At 42.0% G+C, this 14,385-nt stretch overlaps 1 protein-coding gene across 1 annotated transcript in view; it reads right to left on the bottom strand.

Moving 5' to 3' along the window:
* Positions 1-14,385, bottom strand: part of PLK4 (polo like kinase 4) — a 31,484-nt gene that overhangs the window by 1,565 nt on the left and 15,534 nt on the right. Inside the window, exons 9-15 of the mRNA XM_083367317.1 lie at positions 12,551-12,653; positions 7,992-8,141; positions 6,119-6,246; positions 5,700-5,788; positions 5,295-5,421; positions 4,901-5,038; positions 4,185-4,291 (exon numbers count right to left, since the gene is read on the bottom strand). Of these exons, the coding sequence (XP_083223443.1) occupies positions 4,185-4,291; positions 4,901-5,038; positions 5,295-5,421; positions 5,700-5,788; positions 6,119-6,246; positions 7,992-8,141; positions 12,551-12,653 (842 nt within the window). The remainder of the gene's footprint in view (positions 1-4,184; positions 4,292-4,900; positions 5,039-5,294; positions 5,422-5,699; positions 5,789-6,118; positions 6,247-7,991; positions 8,142-12,550; positions 12,654-14,385) is intronic.

Below are 14,385 nucleotides of genomic sequence, written 5' to 3'. Positions count from 1 at the left end.
AATTTGCAATAGGCAAGCAGCTTGGTGTGAAGAAATCAACTGTGAGAGCAATTATTAGAAAATGGAAGACATACAAGACTACTGATAATCTCGTTCTGGGGCTCCATGCAAGTTCTCACCCCGTGGGGTCAAAATGATCACAAGAACGGTAAGCAAAAATCCCAGAACCACACAGGGGGACCTAGTGAATGACCTGCAGAGAGCTGGGACCAAAGTAACAAAGGCTACCATCAGTAACACACTACACCACCAGGGACTCAAATCCTGCAGTGCCAGACGTGTCCCCCTGCTTAAGCCAGTACATGTCCGGGCCCGTCTGAAGTTTGCTAGAGAGAGCATTTGGATGATCCAGAACAGGATTGGGAGAATGTCATATGGTCAGATGAAACCAAAGTAGAACTTTTTGGTAAAAACTCAACTCGTCGTGTTTGGAGGAGAAACAATGCTGAGTTGCATCCAAAGAACACCATACCTACTGTGAAGCATGGGGGTGGAAACATCAAGCTTTGGGGCTGTTTTTCTACAAAGGGACCAGGACGACTGATCCGTGTAAAGAAAAGAATGAATGGGGCCATGTATCGTGAGAGTTTGAGTGAAAACCTCCTTCCATCAGCAAGGGCATTGAAGATGAAACGTGGCTGGGTCTTTCAGCATGACAATGATCCCAAACACACCGCTTGGGCAACGAAGGAGTGGCTTCGTAAGAAGCATTTCAAGGTCCTGGAGTGGCCTAGCCAGTCTCCAGATCTCAACCCCATAGAAAACCTTCGGAGGGAGTTGAAAGTCCGTGTTGCCCAGCGACAGCCCCAAAACATCACTGCTCTAGAGGAGATCTGCATGGACGAATGGGCCAAAATACCAGCAACAGTGTGTGCAAACCTTGTGAAGACTTACAGAAAACGTTTGACCTCTACCATTGCCAACAAAGGGTATATAACCAAGTATTGAGATGAACTTTTGTTATTGACCAAATACCGTATATACTTGAGTATAAGCCGAGACCCCCAATTTCACCCCCCAAAACTGGAAAAAGTTGTTGACTCGAGTATAAGCCGATCCGCCGTTCTGCAAGCCTCCGCCGCCGGCGGAGGCTGGATCCGCGCTCTGCAAGCCTCTGCCGCCAGCAGAGGCTCGATCCGCCATTTTGCAAGCCTGAATACACAGGAATACCCTATGTGGCCGCGGCTCTCGGGGAAGCCCTGGCTGTCCGCTTCCTCGCTCCACGCTGCCATTCGGGGCCCGCGCGTTCCCCGGGCAAATCGCGGCGCCCAGCAGGCGAGGAAACACGCCCGCTCCAGTCGCCCCCCCTTCCCTCAGGAGACGCGAAGCAAGTGACCGCCCGGAGCTTACCGAGGACTTGCTTCGGTGCTTCCAGGATCGCGCGCACCTCTCCCAAGCCGCCGCCATCCGGAGACCTGCCGAAGTTTGAGGAGGTTTGGGGAGGTGCGCGCGCACCTCCCCAAACCTCCCCAAACGTCGGCAGGTCTCCGGACCTCCGTGCCCTGCCTGCCTGCTTCTTTCCGCAGCGGAAAGAAGCAGACCTCCGCGCCCTGCCTGCCTGCTTCTTTCCGCTGCGGAAAGAAGCGGACCTCCGCGCCCTGCCTGCCTGCTTCTTTCCGCTGCGGAAAGAAGCGGACCTCCGCGCCCTGCCTGCCTGCTTCTTTCCGCTGTGGAAAGAAGCGGACCTCCGCGCCCAGCTTGCCTGCTTCTTTCCGCAGCGGAAAGAAGCAGACCTCCGCGCCCTGCCTGCCTGCTTCTTTCCGCTGCGGAAAGAAGCGGACCTCCGCGCCCAGCTTGCCTGCTTCTTTCCGCAGCGGAAAGAAGCAGGCAGGCAGGGCACGGAGGTCCAGAGACCTGCCGACGTTTGGGGAGGTGCGCGCGCACCTCCCCAAACCTCCCCAAAGTTTGGCAGGTCTGCAGACGGCGGTGGCTTGGGAGAGGTGCGCGCGATCCCGGAAGCACCAAAGCCTTGGCCGCGCACAAGTCCTCGGTAAGTTTTTTTGTTGACTGGAGTATAAGCCGAAGTGGAATTTTTCAGCCCAAAAAGTGGGCTGAAAAATTCGGCTTATACTCAAGTATATACGGTATTTATTTTTCACCATAATTCGTAAAATAAATTCGTTAGAAATCCTACAATGTGATTTCCTGGATTCTTTCCCCCCATTTTGTCTCTCATAGTTGAGGTATACCTATGATGAAAATTACAGGCGCCTCTCATCTTTATAAGTGGGAAAACTTGCACAATTGGTGGCTGACTAAATGCTTTTTTGTCTCACTGTATATGAAGGATAAACTCCTGAAATTACGACTATGGTGATGGGCATGACCAATTACTAAGAACTCATTTGTGAACTAGCCTCATAGGCTATTGTCTCCTGAAGTACCATTCTGGAGCCCCTAAAGCATTCTCCCACTAAATATGATGAAAGCTGGTACTTTGCTTTGCAGCAGGCAAGCTTTCTAATTTTGTTTTATGAAAAGTCATTTTTTTAAAAATCAGTGAGGTTCAAAAAGGGACATAATGGAGTCCACAAGCATTCATCTCTTGGATTAAATGTTCTGATTAGGGCTATTATCTCATTAACAAATGAAAATAATGGCCTAGTGATTTAAACCACAGTTTAAGGACAAAAGCTAAGAGACTTTAAAAAATGAACATCAATTGTATGCTATGATTGTACTTTGCATATACAGAGCAAAAATTAGTCAACCACTTATAACCTGCACTGTGGACCTAATGTGTGGTTATTGTATGGTACAAATTAAAATAGGATTCAGTAAATTATAGTTATGTTAGTCATAGATAGATTGCAATTTTTTCACATTTCTCTTATATAAATATATTTTAAATACTGGAAGTTCCTAAAATTAATTCGTCAACTGCTGTTTTGAGACATCAGGAGTTTTTGTCGTTTAATGTTAAAACAAAACAGCTAGATGAATTTGCACATAATTGTAGAACATATGGTTTCTGCATAAGTGCATATACATATCCAGCTGCCACCCCCAAGGAAAGGCAGGAGGAGTCCACAAAAATTTAATTAGCTTCACTAGCAGTTTCCTATTTTGTCATTATACACAAATCAGGAATTGTGATTTTAAATAAGTTAGTTTGTCTAAGAATTAAGAGTTTAAGAATTCTGAGTTAGAGTTATAATAGTTTAATCACATTTGCTGGTCTATATATGAATCAGTCTTCATAGATTGTTTCAGTTCAATAATTCCAATTGAGGAGGAGTGAAAACATGCAAACAAAGCATTCATTTCAAGTCACATTTCAAGACAGGCCTACTAAGGGGTTATATTTTATGTTCTCTGTTTTCCTAGTCTTTTCATGAAAAATGACTTCAGAACAAGAATTATCCTATCAGAGGATTGTCCATTCATTTATAAAATGTTCAGATGAAAACACTGAAGCAGACTGGTTTACAGCATAATATGAGCTTGTAAAAAAATGGCTCCATTACTCTTGGAAGAGAGTAATGTGCCATGCTTTCAAAGATGGCTTAATTGCTTTTTTCAACTTGGCCTTTGAGTTAGTTCAGTGTTAAAGGAGAAGCAAGATCAAAATTACATGATTTAGGGCAGTGTAGATGTAATTTTCCTTTTAAAAATTTAATCATGATGACATTGAAAAATATAATTTGGCATTTGAATAATTTGACATTAATTTTTTTTCTCAATATACATATACACATAAAATTTTAGTTTCAATTATTTAGTTATTGTTTAGTGGTTTTCCTATTTTTATTTTTTTAGGGGGGTTACTTTATTCTCTCTTAATTTTAGTTCAGATTATTTGTTAAACATATATGTTTTTTTCTGTAAAATCATCTGTTATATTAGTAATATTGTTGATAACATGGAATGCCTTTTAAGAAATTTTAGTTACGTTTTAAAAATAATATAGATGTAGCAGTACAACAGATGGTTGAATTGATGAAAAACAAATGGAGAAAGTAACAAAATATGAGAATTCTCAAACTGAAATTTTAATATTTAATTTTTTTTAATCAAAATTGTCACACTGACTTTGCAAAAAATCATTGCTTGGAACTTCCCACATACTAAAATCTCCACAGTCCCCACGTTCTTGCTTAGAAATCAAATGAGAAAATATAAAGTCTAGAGACTGATATTTATTAAAGGATCTTGTTACTAGTAATAACAAGATTGATACATACCTAACTGTGTCACCAGCTGGAGATGTGTAAGTAATAGAGGAAACGCCAGCCTGAGCAACCAATTGGGATCCATCATTAAATTGAACCCATACTGCCCCACTTGTCAACTAGTAGAAAAGATAAAGATTATTTCACATATGGAAGTCAGTCAACAAGAATTTTTTATCAAAAAAATGATCCCATATTGTAAAGCCATTACTTTTTATTAACATAGTTTCATAATTAGGTCCTGGCTTCAGGCTTAAATGAGAAGCAGTCTTCATTATTTTGGCTATAAAATACTAATCCTAGCCAAAAGCATTAAACGGTGCCTGATGCATAATGGCTTGGTCTCAAAATAGTTATTTATTCAGAAAAATAACTCATTCCACTGGAGACAGAAAAATTGGGATGGATGAAAATTATTGTATTCATTTTTCAATGGAAATAGTGTTGCCTACTATTTAGGCAAGGTGTAATCAGATTTTTGGCTAATTATATACTGATTCATGCACCTATTCATATGCAATTTTTATGTATCTCAAGTAAGAAATAATACCTAGAGTTATGTTCTACTATTAGCTACAGCCTAATCTGTAGCAAATATCAAAACATGAGCAGAGCGAGAACAGAATTACAGCTTTACAAATCTACTTGTAACTTGCTCTCTCCTCCATCTTCACTCTGATCATATAAAGCTTAGGGGGGGGGGCTTTCTGAGTGAATTACATACTCACCTGAGAAGCCCAGCCAACATTCTTTACAAAGACAGACTTTAGCAATTGTGCTGAATGTGGAACACAGTCATTGGAGCTGCCAGAAGAGCTCTTTGATTCAGCTGTAGCTTCTGTGAATGCAGATCCTTCATAGCACATCTAGAAAGTATTCATGGAAATATAAGATTGCAATAATAGATCAAACTTTGCCAAAGGTTTCAGTGATTAACAAAATAATTTAATTTCATTAATTATATACCAAGAATTCAATCTTGTCATTATGCACCTCAATACCATTGCTCAGATTTCTCTAAACAACCTTGGACAGTTACCAAAATTAAAATATAACTTTATAGCTTATTTTTTTTAAAAAAATCTCATAATAAAAGAATGATCTGTACATGTGCTTACTTACAGATAGGTTAATATTGGAGGCTTGAGTTGAAGATTCAGATTTGGCAACATCTCTCTTCAAAGCTACACTCATTAAAGATGGGGCTATACTTGATAAAGCTTTTGGAGATTCAGGATTTCCTGGTTTACTGAGGTGGAGAAAAGATATTTAGCTCTACATGAAAGCATAAATAAAAATCTCTATGAAAAAGTGTCAACCATGTGAGAAGCAACTGGACTGAGGGGTTTTATGGTTTTAAATTTTAAACTCTTTTGGGGCTATTAATTTAATTTTATTTTAATTTGTACAGTGCACTGTTTTAATTTGCCCTGTAAACCGCCCTGAGTCCCTCGGGAAAAGGGCAGTATATAAATCGAAACAAACAAACAAATAAATAAATAAAGAACACCAAATGTGACAACTTACCGACCAACAATAATGGGGAAAAATGGAACACTTTCACTTCTTTCTTCTGCCAAAATGGCAGTTTCTAGTGCAAGGCAAATACGATGAGCCTATTAAAATAAGGAAATATATACGTACAGGCACATTAAAATTACATTGATAGTGTAGTTCCTTTATGATGGAACGAGCACAGTGGACAACAGCAAAACAAACAAAGTATTGATAATTCTATAAAAAAGGCAATTTAAAGCTATATATTTGAAAACAATTTATTAAAATTGACAATTGATAAGAGATTATATTTCATTGATTCATTTGCCCCAGCTGTCTATCACAACTTCATATGGTTTTTCAACCACAAATACGGAGCTGGAACAGAATAGATGGATTAGAAAATGCAGTTTCACACCCCCACATTTTAAAATATAAACAATATTCACCTCATTTGCATGATGCACATATATTTGTATATCCTTCTGTAAATTTTCATTTTCTTCTTTTATTGTATAGGCTTTTCCAGATTTTTCAATTATTCTTATTGCTCCTGCTGATTTGTGTATTTTTGCCCCTAGAAGGAAAAAAATGGTCAAGCAGAGGAAATGTAGTCTCGTATGCTTCGATACATATTAAAATAAAATTACATTTGAAATTTTCCAACAGTTTAATATTATCTAGTACCAGAATAAAACACATATGCAATCTGTTTGCCAGCAGAATAAATATCATGGAAAAAAAATTGGAATACAAGTCTTCAAAACGTCCTACAAAAAAATTGCACAGGAATAGTAGCTCTTTTATGATACTAAATTAATGTTAGGAAATCTTTTACAGATAGTCCTCAGATTATGATCACTCGTTCCAATATAATAATTGGAATAATTCAGAATTATGACAGCACTGAATGAATGGTACTTATGACAGGTCCTCATAGTTCCAGATATCACAGCAACTTCACAGTCACATGTCCATGATCTCTGATATTCTCCCACCACTACATCACCCAGAATCACTTGTTTTGTGAGATGGGCAGCTATATAAGGTATCTGAGGAACCACTTTACCCCAATGGGACTCACCCATCTCACTCATTCCAGTGGAAAGGGCCCACTTCGGATCATGTAGGCTAAAGAATTTCAATGGCAGGGTCCAGGAGAAGAACCTTTTCTACTGTGGCCCCTGCCCTCTGGAATATTCTCCCATCAGAGGTGAAGTCCACCCCCCACATTCTTGGCTTTCCGGAAGATCCTAAAAACTTGGCTCTGTCACTTGGCCTAGGGGCCCAACAGGGACCTGCTATGATGGGGGTGGCTGACAGGGTAGAGAAGATTCTCACCCCCGCCCCCCAAGCTGTTCATTATCTTTTAATTTCTCTGATCAATTTTTCTAATGGTAATTGTTTTTAGCACTTTTTATTATATTGGAAGCCAGCTAGTAAGTGAAATAGGCAGCATAGAAATTTAATAAATAAAAATATAAATGGGATCGATCAATCAATCACATCAATCAATCAAAATCCATTGGGAGTCTAGCAGGAGGCCAGAAGTTGCAATCATGCAAAGACAGCATCCGGGACTGCTGGAATTGCCACTGCTAAGCAACATGGTGACAAGTCACTGCATTTTACAACCACATTGTTTAGCAATAGGAAATCAGTCCCTGTGGCCACTATAATCTGAGGATTTCCTCTAATGATCAGCTGCCTATGGACATTCTGCTGAAGGAGTTTGTCAACTCAGAGAATGAGACTATATGACCTCTTTGGAGTGAAATTAAATTTGGGTGGGTTGAACTCCTTTTTTTAAAAAATGATTTGCTTCTCTCAAAAAGGAAGTTTTTGCCAGTTTTCAGCTATTGTGATCAGAGGAGGTTCTGAAGGCCACCTAAAGGGGCTTCAGATTACACATGGCCATGTTGATTGCATGCAGAAATCAAGTCAAGAAAAAATGTAAATATTAATATTTAATTTTCAAAAAAATAATTTTATATTTACAATCAAATGAATATTATAAAACAAATTCCTTAAGTAAATAAAAAATGGTCTCCACTGTGTGTATATAAGTCTAAGTGCTATTGCTATAAAAGCATAAGAAGAACATATTTAGTAATGTCAATATAGCCAAATATATTCATTTCAATGTTGAGACTTTTAAATCTTTTAAGAGTTTTAGTATATTTAGTGTATGATGAATCAATTAACAAAATTTCTTAAAATACACAAGTTAAGGAACCATTAGCAGTATAAAGTCATGGTCAACTAATAGTTTAATTACAAACTTAACACTGAAGGAAATGTGTAGAACTGAAGGACACTTACCATCATAAAAACAAATTTCCACATCTGCAGGAACCGAATTTTCCATCAACATGCACTTGGCATATCTTGTATAGAAGGTGACTTTGGGTGTTTTGGATCTTACCAGCTGCACAAATTTGGCTGCATATTGATACTTTTTCCAGTACTTCTCTAAAAGAAAGAAAAGAGTTAAAGTTGTTACAATTCAGGTATTTTTACTTATAACAAGCTAATATATTTTGATTTTAACATAAGCAAAACAAGAAAATCATTTTTCCTTACACTCTTCATCCCCATATATGTAAATCATCTCCCATTTCATTTCTGTTCCTTTGTTTTGATATATATTATGGCCTTTGGGCCATAATTCCAAATTTTATTCATATATAGATTAATGCTTATATATTGCTGTTATTTTAAATTGAAAAGAAAATGCACAAATCATTATGGCAACCTTACTGATTATTATACTGAAAACATGGGGTAGTAAACTTTAAATAACTGCCTACTGAAGCCACTTGAAAAAACTTTGAACAAGTTGCCAGAATAAATAAATCAGCCTCTATGAATTAATATGCAGTGCTCCTGATAAATCATCCATTTGGGAACTTTTGTTTCTGATCTTTCTAAGGCCATGAAGACCTGGTTTTGCTGCTTAACCAAGTGTGTGGTTGAACCCATATCACAACTACTTCTGCTGATGGGTTGGTTGAATTTCTACCTTGACAGCTATATCTGTAATTTATTGATTTATGTTTTTAATTCTGTTTTTAAATCCTGTTATTTCCCCAGAGTCATATATTTAAGATGGCTAACCTACAAATTGTGGGAATGAGAGGAAGGAAGGAAGGAAGGAAGGAAGGATGGACGGACAGCATGATTGTTGGGCAATTCTAATAGGATTACAGAACTGTGAAAAAGTAAAGTTACTCCTAGAGACATGTCAAGATAACAAGTTTCTGTCCAAAGAACCATAAAAGTCAAAGAAACATCAATGGCACCTAACACAATACATGAAAGAGGAACTGCTTTAGCTTAGGGGTAATGTACCTCTTGCATTTTATGCAGGATTGGAACATTCTTGTCTGAAATTGGCTAACTGCCACCCATGACACTAGACAACAATGGACTCATTCTGTGCAAGACAACTTCCTACTGAAGCTATTTGATTCAGCAAGTTTGTTTATTGCTAAAGAGAGGCTGCGCAGTCAGGCTGTAAATAAATGTACTCTTATTTGTGCAGGATGAAGGCAAGCATGCATGCATAGACCCAGGCAGGCAGGGGGCTGACACTACTGGAGCAGGGCCTGCAGCAGAGAAGGCAATGAGCCATGTCTGGCACAAAGAGCCCCAGCAGGCAGACCAGACAGGCTGGTGGGAATGTGCAGGAGGCTTTTTGTAGTAGGGCAGACCGGCCAGGAGACCAATGGCCAGGAGAGGCAGTAGCAGCAAGCCTGGCATTGACGAAGCCCCTGTACCAAGGAGGAGGAAGAACACAGACAAGGTCAGTTGGGGCCAACAGAGGTAAGTGGCGGTGAAGCGCAGGGTGGCCTCAAGGGCAGAGATGGAGGGCAGTAGGTTGGGGAGAGTTGAAGCAGAGGTGTGACAGGCAGAAGCAGCCCGAGAACTTGGCCTAATGGTTACAACTGGGACCACCACAGTTACCGTAGCTAAATGATGCAGTGACATGATGTTTCACCTAATGACCACTTAGTGATAGAAATTCTGATCCCAATTCGTTCAAGGATACTATGAACAAAAGTCCTTTAAAAACTTTTAATGTTTATTCCAGTAATTCAATATTTTCATTTTTTAAAATCTAGAATTTATTTTAATATTGAAATTTAGTACTGCAAAGCAATGGAGGTAAGCTAACAAGTTACTGTGAATTAACATAAAAGTAATAGTTGACTTACACCAGGAATTGGAACCAGAATTTCTGTTGCTAAGCAATGCAGTTGTAAACTGCGCCCACACTGCTTAGTGATGGCAATCCTGGCAGACCCAATTGCTATTGTTAAATGAATCACATGGTCATTAGGTGAGGCAACCATTTGCTGGCTTCCCACAACCAAAATCATTGAGGAAGCTGGCAGGAACTTATAAGGCCCAAGCCACAAGAAGGTAAGTCGCTGCTGCCAGGTGGAGAAGGCTGGGTAGAGGGCGAGAGAGGCAGAGTGTGAGTGCACAAGGTTGCAAATGGGAGCATGAAAGGCACAGTGCAGGTTGGGGATGGTGTTTGAGGGCATGTACGAGAGGCATGGCACAGGTCAGGGTTGTAGGGATGCACAACAGGCATTGTGGAGGTTGGTGAGGGTATGTAGGAGTGTGAGAGGTTTTACCTAAACTTTCCCATCTCACGTAATGAACAGAAAAGAAAGAATAGTTTGGAAGCGCAAAATCGGTGACAACGTATTTAAAAAGCTATTTATTTGAATAGAAGGTACCGTATATACTTGAGTATAAGCCGAATTTTTCAGCCCACTTTTTGGGCTGAAAAATTCCACTTCGGCTTATACTCCAGTCAACAAAAAAACTTACCGAGGACTTGTGCGCGGCCGAGGCTTTGGTGCTTCCGGGATCGCGCGCACCTCTCCCAAGCCACCGCCATCCGGAGACCTCCCCAAACGTCGGCAGGTCTCCGGACCTCCGCGCCTTGCCTGCCTGCTTCTTTCCGCAGCGGAAAGAAGCAGGCAGGCAGGGCGCGGAGGAACGGAGACCTGCCGACGTTTGGGGAGGTTTGGGCGCCTCCCCAAACCTCCCCAAACGTCGGCAGGTCTCCGTTCCTCCGCGCAGACCTGCCAACATTTGGGGAGGTTTGGGCGCCTCCCCAAACCTCCCCAAACGTCGGCAGGTCTCCGTTCCTCCTGCCGACGTTTGGGGAGGTTTGGGCGCCTCCCCAAACCTCCCCAAATGTCGGCAGGTCTCCGTTCCTCCGCGCAGACCTGCCGACGTTTGGGGAGGTTTGGGCGCCTCCCCAAACGTCGGCAGGTCTCCGTTCCTCCTGCCGACGTTTGGGGACGTTTGGGCTCCTCCCCAAACGTCGGCAGGTCTCCGTTCCTCCGCACAGACCTGCCGACGTTTGGGGAGGCGCCCAAACCTCCCCAAACGTCGGCAGGAGGAACGGAGACCTGCCGACGTTTGGGGAGGTTTGGGGAGGCGCCCAAACCTCCCCAAACGTCGGCAGGTCTCCGTTCCTCCGCGCCCTGCCTGCCTGCTTCTTTCCGCTGCAGAAAGAAGCAGGCAGGCAGGGCGCGGAGGTCCGGAGACCTGCCGAAGTTTGGGGAGGTTTGGGGAGGTGCGCGCGCACCTCCCCAAACCTCCCCAAACTTCGGCAGGTCTCTGGACAGCGGCGGCTTGGGAGAGGTGCGCGCGATCCTGGAAGCACCGAAGCCTCGGCCGCGCGCAAGTCCTCGGTAAGCTCCGGGCGGTCACTTGCTTCGCATCTCCTGAGGGAAGGGGGGGCGACTGGAGCGGGCGTGTTTCCTCGCCTGCTGGGCGCCGCGATTTGCCCAGGGAACGTGCGGGCCCCGAATGGCAGCGTGGAGCGAGGAAGCGGACAGCCAGGGCTTCCCCGAGAGCAGCGGCCACACAGGGTATTCCTGTGTATTCAGGCTTGCAAAATGGCGGATCGAGCCTCTGCTGGCGGCAGAGGCTTGCAGAACGGCGGATCGGCTTATACTCGAGTCAATAACTTTTCCCAGTTTTTGGGGGTGAAATTGGGGGTCTCGGCTTATACTCGAGACGGCTTATACTCAAGTATATAGTAATTTATGTTTTTCAAAGCAGTTAAGGAAAAAAACTTTTTAAAGAGTTATGGCATCAATACTTTCAGAAGGCCCCAGTATGCAAGTTAATGAATAAATAATTCATATAAATATTCATACACACACTCAGATACACACACTTAAGAGATGTGTGTATTTATATTTCTGCTGATATACAGGATAGTCAGAAACTGAATGAGCTGAGAAAAAATGGATAGTTATCAAGATTATATTGCACATTCTATAACTTTATAAGGTAAAGTAAAGGTAAAGGTAAAGGTTCCCCTGCACATGTGTGCTAGTCGTTTCCAACTCTAGGGGCCGGTGCTCATCTCCATTTCAAAGCCGAAGAGCCAGCGCTTGTCCAAGGACGTCTCCGTGGTCATGTGGCCGGCATGACTAGACACCAAAGGCGCACAGAACACTGTTACCTTCCCACCATAGTGGTCCCTATTTTTCTACTTGCATTTTTACGTGCTTTCGAACTGCTAGGTTGGCAGAAGCTGGGACGAGTAACAGGCGCTCACTCTGTTACGCGGCACTCGGGATTCGATCCGCCAAACTGCCGACCTTCTGATCGACAAGCTCAGCATCCTAACCCACTGGTAACTTTATAAGACATCACTGTAAATCATAATTCTTTAGATTACTGGCTTATCCTCAATCAGCAGTGTACTAATACACACTGATCAATCACCTCCACTTGTTCCTGGTTTCATTCTGTGTCAATCTGAATCCTGTCACAAATTCCATCCAAAAATGTGATCTTAAAAGAAAGAAAAATTCTAAATGACTCAAAGAAATTATAATTACCTGGCAAGTTGTCAAAGCTATATACATTTAGGTGCTCAGGAGATGCCGGTGGTCTGTCATTAAGAGGAATACCTAAACCTTCATTTGGATGGTAAACTGTGACCTTAATATACAGAAAAAAGTCTCATTAATCTAAATTATAAACTGAACAACAGTTACGCAATGAAGACTACTTTTAGGGTGAAGTTTCTTTTTCCAAGCTTGTGGGTTGGTTTCCAAATGTTTTGACTAGGTAACATCTTCAGTGGTGTTTAGGGGATATCTGTTGTCAGTGCTTTTTATTTATAAGGCTTCAGATATGGGTGTGTCCAGTGAGGGTCTTGTGATGAGTCATCAGAGAGAGGCTCATGATGGGTCTTGTGATGGGTAGGTTACTTCAGGTCAGGATGATTGGAAGGTGAGGGGGGAGAGGGGCCTGAGGGTTGGTGCTGTCTCTGGATGGCTGTGCGATTGATTTGGATTCTGAGGGGTTCATAGGCTGGTTGTAGATCAATCTGTCTGTTGATGGAATTGCTTGTGGTATGCCAGGCCTCAATGAACTCACGAGCATGGCGGGTAGTAGCGTGGCCAATGATTTTAGTGTTGCTCCAATTGAACTGATGTTGTTTGGTGTTGGTGTGGGTAGTGATTAAGGATTTGGGATCATGGCGTTTTAACTGCTAGATCATTGAACCTGGCACTCCACAAGCAATTCTATCAACAGACACATTGATCTACAACCAGCCTATGAACCCCTCAGAATCCAAATCAATCGCACAGCCATCCGGAGACAGCACCAATCCTCAAGCCCCTCCCCTCCAGCAGTTCACCTTCTAATGACCCTGACCTGATATAATCTTCCCATCACAAGACCATCACCAGGTTCTCGCTGATGATTCACCCCGACCCACTGATAATTCACACCCTCCAATGACCATGACCTGAAGTCACAAGATCCATCACAAGCCTCTCTCTGATGACTCATCACAAGACCCTCACTTGACACACCCACATCTGAAGCCCTTATAACTAGAAGAGCACTGACACAGACATCCCCTAAATGTCACTGAAGATGTTACCTAGCCTGGTAATGAAACGTTTGGAAACCAACCCACAAGCTCAGAGAACGAACCTTCACCCTCATCCTACCTACCGTATTTTCCGGCGTATAAGACGACTGGGCGTATAAGATGACCCCCTACATTTCCTGTTAAATTATAGGGTTTGGGCTATACTCGCCGTATAAGACTACCCCTCTTCCAACGCACACCAAATAAAAATTAAAAAAACATCAGATTTGATTTTAATATGGTAATTTTAATTCAAATGCTTATGACATGCAGGTGCTTAGTAGGAAAACTGTCACTTATAAACATAAGGCTGTTTGTCATCAAACATGTAAACATAAAACAGTGCAAGTGGATTAAACTTTAATAATAATAATAATAATAATAATAATAATAATAATAATAATAATAATAATAATAGGTTGAAAGGGACCTTGGAGGTCATCTAGTCCAACCCCCTGCTAAGGCAGGAAACCCTATACCATTTCAGACAAATGGCTGTCCAGTCTCTTCTTAAAAACTTCGAGTGTTGGAGCATTCACCACTTCTGGAGGCAGGTTGTTCCACTGGTTAATTGTTCTAACTGTCAGGAAGTTTCTCCTTAGTTTTAGGTTGCTTCTCTCCTTGACTAGTTTCCATCCATTGCTTCTTATCCTGCTTTCAGGTGCTTTGGAGAATAGCTTGGCTCCCTCTTCTTTGTGGCAGCCCCTGAGATATTGGATCACTGCTATCATGTCACCCCTCACCCTTCTCTTCGTTAAACTACACATACCCAATTCCAGCAACTCT

The sequence above is a fragment of the Vipera ursinii genome (assembly GCF_947247035.1).
Source record: "Vipera ursinii genome assembly, chromosome: 7".
Classification (NCBI taxonomy): Eukaryota; Metazoa; Chordata; class Lepidosauria; order Squamata; family Viperidae; genus Vipera; species Vipera ursinii.
The sequence above is the reverse complement of the archived record's forward strand: the minus strand, read 5'-3'. Positions and strand labels throughout refer to the sequence as shown.